The 14707-nt window shown below is 40.0% G+C and overlaps 1 protein-coding gene across 3 annotated transcripts; it reads right to left on the bottom strand.

Annotated features, from left to right (window-relative positions):
* Nucleotides 1-1783: 1783 nt before the first annotated feature.
* LOC311121514 (pre-B-cell leukemia transcription factor-interacting protein 1-like) lies at nucleotides 1784-12679 on the bottom strand. 3 transcript variants are annotated; one of them, XM_084157971.1, is made up of 10 exons: nucleotides 12551-12679; nucleotides 11443-11558; nucleotides 10949-11030; nucleotides 10691-10764; nucleotides 9925-10507; nucleotides 8642-8866; nucleotides 6273-6310; nucleotides 5591-5683; nucleotides 4854-5034; nucleotides 1784-4312 (listed from the first exon to the last, which is right to left on the bottom strand). In XM_084157971.1, the coding sequence occupies exons 2-10, from the start codon at nucleotides 11518-11520 to the stop codon at nucleotides 3222-3224; spliced, it is 2445 nt and encodes an 814-aa protein (XP_084014097.1). In that variant the 5' UTR covers nucleotides 11521-11558; nucleotides 12551-12679; the 3' UTR covers nucleotides 1784-3221. The 3 variants fall into 3 exon arrangements, with proteins under 3 accessions (XP_084014097.1, XP_084014096.1, XP_084014098.1); XM_084157970.1 differs by having other exon boundaries at nucleotides 10682-10764; nucleotides 12551-12677; XM_084157972.1 differs by having other exon boundaries at nucleotides 10703-10764; nucleotides 12551-12664.
* Nucleotides 12680-14707: the final 2028 nt, after the last annotated feature.

Below are 14707 nucleotides of genomic sequence, written 5' to 3'. Positions count from 1 at the left end.
TGTAGAATGATAGGTATGACAGCCTCTGCGGCTTCAAAGTGTTGGACAGGAAACATCCATCATTACTGACAGTTTTACTAATCAGTTAATCTTGTCAGGATCAGTCCAGTCTCATTGGTTCAGTCACTCATAAATTACGTCCCCAATGGCATCCTATTTCCTATATAGGCCACTTGTATAGGGCCCTGGTCAAAAGTAGTGGACTATAAAGGGAATAGGGTGCCATTTGGGACACACCCACAGTCCTAAGGGTGTGTGTTACGTGTGGACATGCACGTGATGATCATGTGCATGTTTCTTAGAGGATCTTACACGGTTGTATTATTATTTACAAGGGATTAGTCTTTGTCATAAATACCTTTGTCTAGTAATGTGGACGCACCAAAAGATTCATTCCACACATTTCTGTACTTCCCCCTCCTCCGCCAGTAGCCTAAGTGACGCACACTTAAGCCTTGTTCAAACTGCCTTAATGCTCAAATCAGTTTTGTTTTTCAAATTTGTTTTGGAATACTGATTGTCCAAACAGCAAGTTACAAGTGACCAAATCGGATATATGCGTGTTCAGACAGCAGTCATTTGCTGATATGGCTACGCTAGTTGTCATAGTAACGACAGGTGTGTGCGCATTGGTGTAGGCTAATTGGTGGTGGTGCTCGTGCTTCCTATCACTCAGAAGTTTTGTAGCAAGCTAAGGTGACAATGTCTACCATGGACGTTTCCTAGTTGCTTTGAATGTTCAAAATCATAGTGTAAGAACACCTAAAACCTGAAAGGATAAGATGATCCAACTTTTAAAACAAGTCCTTTTTGGCTAGCCACAGCAGTCACTAGCTAGGTAGCTGTTTAGCTTTCTAGCACATGCACCAATTTGTTTGTAAACAATCAACAAGCTAGTAGTCACCCATATTCTTGTCAAACTGTCAACAGAGTAGCAAGCAACAATATATACCAAATAACAGTCTAAAAACCACTGGAGGGCAAACAAATCAGATTTGACACATGGCTAGGAATCAGATTTGTATCTGATTTCAAACTACCTACAAAGGTGGTTTGAAATGTGGCTTGCGATATCCGATTCCACCCCCTTTCCATGTGCTTTTTGTCTGTTCACACTGGCAGTTTGAAGCAACTCAAATCCAATGTTTTTGCATATTCAAATCTGTTATTTTTCCTGCAGTCAGAACAGCCAGATTGGAATATGCAAAGAATTTGGATTTGAGTTTCTTCAAACCTCCAGTGTGAACAAGCCTTTAGACATACATGAAAATATCTTTGTAAAAAAAATACAACATACATTATCTTTCAAGATGATTTTTTTTTATTGTAATCTTAACTTAAAAGTCCAACACAAACCCACTAAGAGAAATGGCTGCTGAGACGAGACTACTCATTCAGCTTAAATCAAAACACCTGATTCAGGACTTTCTGTACATGTATCAATTAAATGCTAAACTGGGACTGTCCTGACTCCTAAACTATTCTAAAGGATATGTCCATTGTAAAAGAACATTTTGAACATATATCCTCCACTTGAATGAATAACTAAAAAATAAGTATGTTTTTTTTAATATACTCTGAAAATGTAATCGTGTGCATTTGGAGAGTTAAACTTAATTTCCTCATTTTATGCTGTTTGTTTATAATCTCTCGTTGCTTATTATTTTAAGTATTTATCCACATCATCGCTAGACTTCTTTGGTCAAAAAGCTTGAACAATTCATTTACAGGTTTTAAATTCAACCAAAAATATCTGAAAGATTACTTACTATATCTAATTAAATTCACAAATGGAGTACCGGATCATAACCAATCAAGTGAAAAAAATTGCTTGAATTCTTAAGCTTACAGAATCAAACCAATTTAGTTGTCTGTCAAACACTGTCAATCCAAGTGTGAAAATGGACTTATAAATAAAGGCACATAGCTGGCAGAAACAAAATCGTCACAAAATGTCAGACTTTCAAGCAATTTCTTTCACATGATATACTGTCTGGGACATTTGACATTTGAACAGCTAATGTTGGTTTGATGTTAAAATGATAAATGTGTCGTTGAGGCCAGGACAAGCAAAATTAGGGACTAGTCTTATAGTTCTTCAAAAAACACAAATAAGCTATGAAATCCTGAACGCCTAATGTAATTGATACAGTGAGTGTGACAACAGTTAACATAAAAACAAGGGAAACAGTCATCCTGAAATGTGTACAGGTTCAACTCTTGTAAAGTACCAACAATTACTTTTAATATGTACCAATGCCATAACCTTGTACTTAGTTTGACTTTGAAATCTGGCGTGAACTCAATGTAAATGGCATTGCTTGACAGAACATCAGTTAAACTGATCTCATATAGACACATCCCAAAATCGTGTTACTGGGTATTTTCCAGGTTACAGCACAGTACTCAAAATAACTTTAAAAGGAAAATGCAACCAATAACAGTGCTCAAAATGTGTCAAAAACAAATAGTTCAGATGCGTCAAATTGCCAATATGGCTTTGCACTCCTTTATCTATATGTCTATCTCAGCACAACATAGTACACTGAGCTATTAGAATCGATTCCTGCCACATTAGGACAGTACAATCATGGTCTCAGTGTGAATTAGTAGTAAGAACTACTGCTTGTGTCAAATTGATTGAGGCAGCAGTACTGGGCCTCCATCCTGACTTGGCAGGACACCTTCTGCTTTCATTAAATGTTCCAGAATGTTCTGCTTTCACCGACAGTTATACTCAAATGGTAAGACAATTAGTAAAAACCAGAAACCAAGCACTAAGGGCCTATACACAGCACTGTATGTTTGCAGAGCTGATACAACAGAAGCTAACAGAGCTGATACAGAACCGGTTCAACTAGATCTGATCCTAACGATGACAACATAGAAGAGACTGATCAGCAATCAGTTGATGTGGGAGCATAAAGTTCACATTGCTGTGAATCTTATCCTGTTTTGATCTTGAACTGCGACATTACATTTTTATAAAGTGCCAAACACTGTAGGCAAATCAACTCCACACAACTGTCAACATGTAGGACTTGGCATTAAAGACATGACATGAACTGACATAGGGAGGTAACGACTTCAGCTAATTACAGATGCAGAGCTAGGGACATGTTTACGAGATGCAAGATCACTCCTTGTGCCGGAAGCCTTAAAACACCTGCTGTAAACCACCATGTAATACCATTGCTGTATCTTGGTTTTCCATTTTCTATCTATGTAGTGGCTGTAAACTTCCACAAAGCTTCTCGCTCAAACTCCTCCATCGTCTCCTCCAGGGCTTCATCATCCCGCCCATCAACCTCCAAAATGTCCACCATGTCCTCTAAAATGTCCGCCACATCTTCAGCGAAGTCACTGAAGAGAACTTTGTCATGGACGAACACACCGTCTCTAAAAAACATGGCGGCCAGCTTCTGGATCTCGGCCTTGCTGTCCGATGTAGCCCTCTCCAGCTTGCTCAGGTAGCCGTCTAACAACTCCTCAAATTCAGACAGTTCCACGGGAAAGAGCCCTTCCTGGCTAGCGCAGTCCTCAACACTGCTGCAGCCCGCCAGGGGGCGAACGTTGCGTCCGAGTTTCTCCTCCTGGTGCTTCCAGAAGCTTGTGTGTTCATACAGGTGGGGCTGATGTTGCTCCTGATGGTTGGAGTCTTGTTCATGGTGATGATCAGTCTTTTTCTTGTAGTCTTTCCTGGACTGCCAGGGCCTCTCCTGCTTTCTTTTATCCCTGTCCATCCTGCGCTCGTTCTTCTCTCTCTCCCACTCATCCTGGGATTTCCCCCAGGCCTCTTTATGAGAGTTTTCTTTGTTTGCCTTCCAGTCCCTCTCCTTTCTCTCGTCTTTCTCCTTCCATCTGCCCTCCTTGTCTTTGCCGTGTTTCCAGTCCTTCTCTCCTTTCCACGCCTTCTTCTCTTCCTTTTTCCAGTGGTCTTTGCTGTTGTCCTTGCCTTTCTTCCCGTCCTTCTTGTTCCCGCTCTCCCATGGCTTTTTCTTGCCCTCACTCCTCTTCCCCATCTTCTCCACCTGCTCACTGAGCCTCCTCTGGATCTCAGCCAGGCTCTCCCTCACCCTCTTCTGGTACCCTTCATCCTTCTTGTTCCCATCCTTCTTCATCCCTTCCAGTCTCTTCCTGCTTTCCTCCAACAGCACCTTCTGCCTCTGAAGCTCTTCCTTCACCCTGGCCCCCTCTCTCGGGTCACTCCTCCTTTCAGGCCCTGTTGTGGTGCTACTCTGGTTGCTAATCCCAGGTTGGCCAGTAGGTGGTGGAGTTGGGCTTGAGGGCAGTGGGGGTGTGTCCTGGTTGGCTGAGGTAGACATATCAGAACAAATCAGTGAGTTACAGAGCATTCAGCTACCAAACCAGATGATTGTTACATGCATGTTGAAGCAGAGATTCACAACAATAACAAAACCTCCACTGAACCATACAGATCACTTTGATCAGGGTGAGGGTAAATTCAAATTGAAGGCAGTCAATTCATGAATTTATTTGAATAAAATAAAAATGGCTCAGCTGGTAGAGCACGGCGCTTGTAACGCCAGAGTAGTGGGTTCGATGCCCGGGACCACCCATACACAAAAATGTATGCACGCATGACTGTAAGTCGCTTTGGATAAAAGCGTCTGCTAAATGGCATATTATTTATTATTATTAAATGGAACAACTTGAAATAAATAGCTTCTAGCTTATTGAGAATTCATTGGAATTTCAGTTTACTTCCTTAATTGACTGCCTTATTATAAACATTTACCAAAATATTGACTTCTATGTATACATTATCAAACAAATGATGAAAGGCACTAATGCATAATTAATGAATTCACAGTGAGATGAAAATACTATACCTGCAGTGAGTCGGGACAGTTCGGTCACTCTGGCCCTCAGCGACTCCAGCTCCTCCTTCAAGCCAGGCAGGGACGACAGCTCTTCTTTCATAGTATTTTCTTGCTCCAGATCTCCTTTTCCGTTTTCATTACCCGTTGCTGATCTTGCATTTAGTGCTGAGTCAAGTTCTTCTTTATGGGCCTGTAACAGAGAGGGGAAAAAAGTTGCTTCATTCTTAGAACGATAGGACATAATAATAAATAAGGATTCTAAAAATATTTCTTAAATGTAAAATAATTAGGCCATGGGATCCTACTATTTCGGGATCTTTTAGATCCGTAGCTTCCCGAAGCGAAGAGTATGTGCGGATCATGTGTGTATTCTCTACTTTACACACAGAAAACAGGCTACTCAGGCAAATGGTGCTTGTTTAATAAAATTCGATCAAAACTGAATTAGTCTGCAAGATCACATAATGATCACAGTAATTACATAACAGAACCAAATATAATAGTAATTATGAAATGTAGAATACTGTGATCATTATGTGATATTGCAGACATTAATTCAGCTTTGATCTAACTTTATTAAATGAGCACAATTCACTTGAGTAGCCTGTTCTCGGCGCGTAAAGTAGAGTATACACACATACTCTTCGCGTCGGGAAGCTCTGGATCTTTTAGTCCAGTGGACTGAAGATCCCGAAAAAGTTGGATCCGCAGCCACTCCGAAATAATTATATGGTACATGGGCTGACCTGGAGCTGTGTTTCTAACTGGGAGATTTGCAGATTTTCTTGTGTCAGTTTATCCAAAAGCTCCTTCATCTTCTGAGGATCGTCTAGCCAGTCCTGTCCAGCAGAATACAAATCACAGACAATCAACAACACAGCATTATAAATAAGCAAACATTGTAAAGCAAAGATTGGAACTATGCATACCTTATAAAAGTTTAGTCTAATAAGGAAGATGTTAATGGATGATTTAAAAGGGTCAATCAGCCATTGCTACATCAATTTCTTGACTTTTAAATTATATATACCCTTAGATTTTTGAAAAATAACTTGGAAATGTCTCATGAGCTTAGTTCAACTGTCATACCCCATCAGAAACCAAAATATAAGCTTGTTATACTCCAATGTAAATTGTAAATACTGTATAGCCTTAAAAGATGGATAAAACTATAATTTGGATCTCATGAATGGTCAGTCCTTGAGTCCATAGCTCTGTGTATGAATTTAAGAGTTAAATTTCTCCAGCCCCATCCCTCAGCCATTTACCAAAACAGTGACAGCATGGTCGCTTTGTTGTCGTTTGAACAGCAGATTGCCCCTTAAATATAATTCTATTACACATTATTCTCTAAGTTTGTCCAGTTCCTTTAACTTCCATCCCAATACAACATTGTTGAAAGGTAGGCGGTAGGATAGAGGAACATACCTGGTTTTGTTCTGCCCCACTCAGCTCGTCCGAGTCATCTGTCAAAAAAGAAAACAATACAACAAACAACATTTACATTTTAGTCATTTAGCAGACGCTCTTATCCAGAGAGACTTACAGTTAGTGAGAGCATACATTAATTTTTTTCATACTGGCCCCCCGTGGGAATCGAACCCACAACCCTGGCGTTGCAAGCGCCATGCTCTACCAACTGACAAACAACATTTTCCAAACTTATGTAACGTATATTAAGACACCTGCATATATTTTATCATACAAAATGCAAAGCCCATTTTGAACTACTCCACCCAGAGCGTACAATTGTTGGGAAGTTATTTGAGTATTTGCACAGTCTCTGACCACTTGCATGCCCAACCAAGCATTTTCCTATTATGGGTTACGTACTCAACTTGGCCACCCAAAAATCCAGTCGTTGATACTTTACTGTAAGTCTACTGTATAGGCAAGCTGCCATGTGCAGTGCACGAAGGGTGAGACAGGATTAGCGCTTGGGCGAGTGAGTGAGAATTAGCTAGCATAAATCTAACAGTGTCATTTCTTATTTTTCTACAGACCTACAGTCATCCAGATCAGGGAAAAAACCTATTGGAACAGCACATCTTAGTCATACAGTGTCAAATTATTTGTATCGGCCATACAGGCACATGACTAAAGAGTTTATTTCCAATATAAAAACACTGATGGCATTGCAGTCTGTATTGAATTCATGATCTTGAAGGGTCATTTGTCAGCTCTCTCGACTGGTCTAATCTCAGTTTTCAAATCATTAACACATTTACAGTTGTGTTACACCTCAAGTCCTCTGTGCTGCAGGATGAAACAGAACTCCCTGCTGCAATGATGTCTGCAGATGATTCCTAAATACAGAGCCTATAGAAAGACTACACCCAATAAAATAAAATACATTTAAAAAAGGGTTACAAATTGATCTACACAAAAGTTTTTTTTTCAATGTCACAGTGAAAAGGAAAATGCTACAATTCTTTTTACTAATTAATAACAAATGTATAACTAAAATAGTTATTCCAAAAGTATTCACCCCCTTTGTTTAGGCAAACCTAAATAAGTTCAGAAGTAAACTTTGGCTTAACAAATCACATAAGTTATATGGACTCTGTGTGGAATAATAGAGGTTGACATGATTTTTGAATGACTAACCCTTTCCCTGTCCCCCACACATACTGTACAACATCTGTAAGGTGCCTCGGTCAAATAATGAAAATTGAACTAAAAAGACCAGGGAGCTTTTGAACGCCTCATAAAGAAGGGAAGTGATTGGTAGATGGATAACAATAACAAATCAGACATTGAATATATCTTTAAGCATGGTCAAGTTAATAATTATGCTGTGGATTATGTATTAAACCACCAAGACACATCAAAGATGCAGTCGTCCTTCTGAACTGAGCTGCTGGACAGGAAGGAAACTGCTTATGGATGTCACTATGACACCATTGGTGATTTTAAAACTGCTACAGAGTTCAACGGCTGTGATGGGAGAAAATGTAGGATGGATCAACATTGTAGTGACTCCACAATAATGACCTAAATGACAGAGTGAAAAGAAGAATAGAAATATACAGAATATGAAGATGTATGCAACATGGCACTAAAGTAATACTGCAAAAAAACACAGCAAAGGAATACACTTTTTGGCCTAAATGCAAAGGCTTATGTTTTTTTGGGCAAATCCAACACAACACATCACTGAGTAACTGCCTCTATTTTCAAGCATGGTGGTGGCTGCATCATGGTATGGGTAAGCTTGACATTGCAAAAACTGTGGAGTTTTTCAGGATGTAAAGAAATGGAATGGTGCTAAGCACAGGCAAAATCCTAGAGGTAAACCTGCGTCCGTCTGCTTTACACCAGACGCTGGGAGGACAATTACCTACAACGAAGCCAAATCTACACTTGAGTGGCCAAGTTACAGTTTGGACTTAAATTTGCTTGAAAATCTATGGCAAGACTTGAAAATGTCTGTCTAGCCATGATCCCCAACACCTTGACAGAGCATGAAGAACTTTGAAAATAATAAATGGGCAAATATTGCACAATACAGGTGTGCAAAGCTCTTATGAGACTTACCCAAGAAGACTCACAGATGTAATCGCTGCCAAAGGTGTTTCTAACATGTATTGACTCAGGGGGGTGAATACGTATCTAATCACGGTATATTAGGGTTTTATTTTTCATTAATCTAAAATAATATATATCCAAGGGGGCTGTAGACTTTCTATAGATTTGATCAAAATAATGAAAATGATGCATTGGTGAGCCAGTGTCCATTCCACAAGAAATTAAATAAAAGAATGAAACTAACAAAACCTGGTTCAGGCTGAACTCACCGGAGAGGAAGAGAGACCCTAGACAGAGCAGGATCAGGGCACCCACAATGCATGTGTTCATAGAGAAGCCCTTCTTCTCCCCTGTCCTCTCTGCCAGTTTGAACTCCACCTCCACCTCATCTTCCTCGTCCGATGTCATTTTTGGTGCCACATTTCTCCTCCTCAGACCATCTCCTTCCTCAGCACTCGTGTCAGCTCTTCCAAAGTCAAAGCTACTGGGAGAGTCTAGCAGAAGGAGAAGGGATAAGAGCAGAAAGATTGATGATAAGCAGAGATAAATAAAATCATGCACGAAAGGTATAGAAACTTTTTTATGCAAAAGTATTAGATGGTAGAATACTCTGAATGTAGATTTGTCGTGTGTAATTGTAACGCAAATTTTGTTTTTGTAACTGTTCGTTGAGCTGTGGTGCGTTAACACTAGAACCGCCATAGTCAAACGGCCACTGACGTTTGAATTTGGATGAACTGGAGTCGGATGGCAGATCGGATATTGAGCCAGAGATTGACTATGGCGATGACAATGTGGGGTCTTCATCTGATTCTAATGTTGACTTTCTTTTACATATCTGTTTGCATTATTTTTCAAGTGTTGGTGCTTATGTTTATGGCAAATTCATTTGACTGAATTGGATTTCAAATTCAAACTTTTGGAGCATAGAGCCAAAAGAATTAAAAATGCTTCACGTTACTCTTAACGTGGAAACCATTCGCCACAAATGCCTTTGAGAAAAAAACAATCCCTTTTCATTTACATGTTTTTTCTTCTATTGTATCATTTGCCCAAAAAAACATGTACGCATTCATATTTTATCATATATTCATGTGTATTACTATGCATTTGTAAGCATTCATATTCCATAATTTATTTGACTGGATTCTATTACCTACTATTACTAATCGAATGTACAAATAAAATGTATTACATTGTAGTGTTTTTATTGCAAAAAAATGTGTTGCAGTAGACCTTTGTAGAATAATACATACGTGTATGTGCATTTTATGTACTTCAAAATATACAATATACAAATATTCAAAATAAACTAAATATTCTTAAGACTTGACTACATTCAATCAATCAAATTATAATATTTTTTACAAAGGTATTTATTTAGGTTGATTACAGCACAGTAGGTGAATCTGATGCGTAGGCTTAAAGGGACGCCAGACTGCATTCTCTAGCAGGTACTTGTAGGCTGAGAAACCCAGCAGTTCTAGTGTTAATTGTATGTCATATCTCAGAAAATGTTTCCCGATTTCCAACCTAGTGTACACATCCATACCTTTTTCCTTTGGTATATAAGTCACTTTTTCAGGCAATTCTGTCTCCTCTGTTTCCAGTGCTGGCTCTTCTGGTGCCTCCTCTGAACCAATGGTATCTGGAGGAGGACTATCAGGGGCTGGGCTTTCTGGAGCAGCAAGCAGTTCTGGGGCAGGGTCAATATCAGTGACAGATGGGGGGCCTGTTGGGGTGGGAGTCTCTGTGTGAATACTTATGTCAGGTTTGGCACTAGGGGCACTAGTTTCTAGGGCAATACTCCCAGGTACAGGGCCTGTATCAGTGTGGGTATCAAGGGTAGAGCTCTCAGGGACGGGGCTTAACTCAGGCTCAACCTCTGAGGGGGGTGGTTCTGTGAAGGATGCATCCAGTGGCACAACCAGGTCGACATGACTGACAAAGGGCATGGCAGCGAGTTGCTCATTGTCAGTGGGGGAGCTGGTTACCATAGAATGGATGATGGGGGGTTCAGGTTGAATCTCCAGGTCAGGGTCAAGGGGCACATGGCTAGTCAGGGATGGGCTTAACAGGGTAGGGCTGGAGGGGACAGGGCCCTCACAGGTATCAGGAGCCATTTCCTGGCAAACCTGGGAATCAGAGGAGAATAAAAGCACAAACCTTAGTCATTGGTAATAATGAGTTATAACCATAGACATCATATGCCATATACCATAACAGACACCATTTTGAACTTTGTATTATGAAAGATTATGATGTGAGAATGATACCCTCAGAAAGAACTGTGTTCATCAGGGACTCACAGTACAGACCTGTTGGCCCACCTCTGACAGCACTGTTTCTATTGGAGTCTCTGGGTCACTCGGCTTAGACTCCACAGTGGCCCCTGGAACATAATCATCATAACAATGTTAATAACACATTAATAACATAACATTAATTGAATAACAAATTACATCCACACACACACATGACTTCATTATGCAACATCCATACATTAGGACAATAACACAATACTCCACACAGAAAGCATAGGGAAACAGTATCGGTGTGAGATAGAGTTCAGGTACCTGCGACTTCCTCTGACAGACTAGGGACATCACAAAGACTCTCAGTCCCATCATCCACTGGACCCACACTTTCAGCAGCTTCCTGAAATGTAGAAGGCAGTAGGTTATTATGATCTCATTATGTAGAGGAATAGCATTCTCATTATCAACTCAACCTTTATCTATTCACCTAACCATTCATTAATTTAATCATTCACACAATGTGGGTAAAGCGGAAATGTAATATAAAACTCACATTGAATACTAAATCTGACATCCAATGCTGTGTTGAGGTGATCAGCCTATTCTCTTGTCATTATAGTTGGCACCAGACCTGGATTTCAAATACTTTGAGCATTTGCTTGAATCTGCCTGGAGTGCCAGATGGGCGGGGTTTGCAGTTTTAGGACTTTTGCCAGGCATGCTCAAACAGGCACATCAAGTATTTGAATTGATTTAAGTATTTGAAACCCAGGTCTGGTTGGCACACCATAGGTTGGTACAGGCTATCTTACCTCTGGGGACAGCATGGTCCAACTGGTGGTCAAGGATCCGCTGCGGCTGCTGCCTGTGCTGCTGCTGTTGTCAGACATCGCCCCCTTGAGGCTCAGCGAAGCAACTACAACGTATTCTGCAGAGGACAGAGATTAACTCACTCATGTAACAAATATGTAATTATGAATTACCCAATAAGGACTCATTGTGGTTTCACAATGTCTGCAGTATCTACATATAGGCCACTAGGACTGTGGCCTACTTACACTGGGTTTTCTCATCATGCATTTGAACAAATTCAATTCATATAGGCCTAATAAAGTATCAGTAGAGAAAAAATATAATGCCACAGTGTATTGGAAAAGTGCTTTTCAAACCAACATTATATCAGAGATCAAATTACACCAAATTGTCACCAAATTGTTGGCCTACAGTGAATAATCTGACATTAAGAGAAGAACTGTTTGAGAAATAGAATCCATAGCCTACCTTATAGCTCCAGTTGCAATAATTGTAATCTTTAGCATACGCAATAGCCTATAAACTCTATAACGATTAAGATAGGCTACATTGTTGCAACTTGAGTTGAGACATTGACAACAGTGTCAAACATTGTGAACGAATCGCGATAGAGAAAGTGGCTATTTTAAAAACAGACGGATCCTCATTATTGCTTGATTAGGGCCTCACACTGTAGCCTAAATTGTATTTATACATCTGTGCCGTTCAGATATGACCAAAAATGGTCAGATCCAGATGGCACCGAGGCTGGAGGCTAGTTGTTAACAAGGTAGCTAACAAAATCAGCGTTTTGGATTAATCTTTGACAACCAGGACGACATGTTCTCTTTTTAGTCGAGTCTTACATTTCCCTCGTGTGAATTGTCCCTGTTTGCTCCTGTGAGAGGTTAAGTAAGAGTAGACGTCATGACGCCAAACTCACTGGAAACAAATGTTTGTAGACACTATGCAGCCTACTTTGCTTAGCTTCCGATGGTAAAAGAAGAAGGCTACATGCAATCACTCCCACAGATAAGCAATCTCTTTTCCGCGTACAATAGCCACACGTTGACCACACAAAATCCTTTCCCCAAAGTAATAAAATACATGTAAATAGCATATTCTTACCCCGCTTATTTCACTTAAATTTCACCGTTTTAGCTCGAATAGTCCTCGTAATTTTATTTTACAGACAGCGTTCAGGTCGTGAACATCGGAAATTTAGGAATTCCAAGCTGCGTCACTCCAATGCTGCGCTGTCTTTTCCAATGGGATGTCAATATGGCCGTTTGCGTTACCTCCCTTAAACTGAACAACCAACCAGAGTGAAGTGTTGTGTCAGGAGAACGGCTTGATTGACGCGCGCAGGTGAAATTGGTGGCAGGTAATGGATACAAACCCCTTCTTTCACAGATGATAAGATGCTTGCATATACGGGAGGGGAGGTATTTTCAACCATCCGTACATTGACACGTCTGTACTGAGCTATATTTGTCTGGACTTCCCGTCTGACTATCCCCACTTCAACCCTGTTGCATGAGATTGCCCATCTGTTTCATTTACATTTTACATTTTAGTCATTTAGCAGACGCTCTTATCCAGAGCGACTTTTAGGGTTAAGTGCCTTGCTCAAGGGCACATCGACAGATTTTTCACCTAGTTGGCTCGGGGATTAGAACCAGCGACCTTTCGGTTACTGGCACAACGCTCTTAACCACTAAGCTACCTGCCGCCCGTTTCACAATTGCTTCCCACTTTCGTCAGATTATAAAATAAACTGTACAGTTTTGTCTCTGTCTGTGTTGGACACCTGTAGGACTATTGTAATTTATTGTAACCCTGAAATCTTCATCCCAAACCACATTTGACCTCTTAAATAAAAGCTTAAATATTGAATGCACATTTACTAAATTAAGAAAACCTATATTATGCTTGTATATAATTGTCTTTTTTAAAGTGTTTTTTTTTAACACAGAAGTTATGCATCTTGTACTTTCTGAGGGGGCACTAATGGTATTCATTACTACATTCAAAGATTGTCTATTATTTTGACAAGATAGTCGATTGACCTCTCTAAAAATGGGAATACATGTCCTCAAAGATGGAAGGCATGCGGGAGGAGGAGAGATCAGGTGGGACCATTCTAACCAAAAAGAGGGCAGACACACAGTTTTAAGAACAGGCCATATAGAAAAATAGAGGACTCATCGAGATAGATAGAGGACCCATTACAGAGTCTGTGACAGCATGGGCAGCGCCATTGAGGCTATCTCCATTTTTAAGAGGTCAATTGTCTTGTTTTTCATTGGCTGATTGCTTCCAACACATAACGTTTTAAAGTTGACTGCTTTAAAATGGTTGAAGCCCCTCAACGGCAATGTCTATGTTAAAACCGATTATAGCCACGAGGAGTCCTCTATCTCTATGACAACAGGCACAACTCCAATATAACGTTATATATTTTTTAAGTTGCCGAAATGGCACGTGCGTCCACTTTTATCTGTACATTCGTAACAACCTAACCACTCCGAAACTTATATTCGAACAAATAAGCCTCTCGTAGAAAATTAACAATTACATTTTTTGTTGACCAAATTCGACACTCTCATTGACCTCCATACCAAAATTCCTTACTAGGTGGGTTTCTTTTTTGTGGACAGATTTTGGGTGGAGTAAAACCTCTCGCTTCGCCTCTTCCTCTCTGCTACAGTGTGTAACTACACTGTAGCCTACTACACTATTCTCCCTATACCACATAGAAGTAATAATCAAGTTCAAATTGGATGAAGATAAGGGGAAATCTAGGGTAAATCTAGGCCTTCTATAGTGATGTTGTGGATCAAATTAAGCAGCTAAAATAAAAAATGTTTGCCTAACATTGTGACACAAGCGTACATCTTTTCCCCACTGCATCTCTGTCCATAAGCATTCTTAGCTTCATCTTTTATATTTCTCCTCTATTCTTTTCTCTAAGCAGTCTTCCATCTGTTGCCTAGCTCGCACCTATTTCTCGCCTTGTTCCATACCCTGGCCTTCTGTAGTCTCTCTCACCTTTTGAACTTCAGCTCCCTTCCCTGTCCTTGTTGTCCTGTACCTTGGTGTCTGTCTATCCATTCCCAGGAGCTTTTTGTTTTGCCAGTTCTCAATTGAACCTTTTCCACCAAGTTTTCATCTCATGAAGTTTCTCTATGGTTTAACAATGTGATCTTTAAGTCAATGTAATTCAACTATTTTTTTAAATCTATAATTTGTTTGACAAAAAAATACATCTTCCTCTACAAGGTA

This window comes from Coregonus lavaretus (assembly GCF_964263955.1).
Source record: "Coregonus lavaretus genome assembly, chromosome: 3".
In the NCBI taxonomy this organism is placed as follows: domain Eukaryota; kingdom Metazoa; phylum Chordata; class Actinopteri; order Salmoniformes; family Salmonidae; genus Coregonus; species Coregonus lavaretus.
This window is presented reverse-complemented; position numbering and strand designations above follow the sequence as displayed.

Coding starts and splice junctions, on each gene's coding strand:
- LOC311121514 (XM_084157970.1), bottom strand. CDS start 11,520: ATGTCTGACAACAGCAGCAGCACAGGCAGCAGCCGCAGCGGATCCTTG. Junction 10,765..10,948: donor TCTGTCAGAGGAAGTCGCAG/GTACCTGAACTC, acceptor ATTATGTTCCAG/GGGCCACTGTGGAGTCTAAG. Junction 5,035..5,590: donor AGTTAGAAACACAGCTCCAG/GTCAGCCCATGT, acceptor TCTCTGTTACAG/GCCCATAAAGAAGAACTTGA.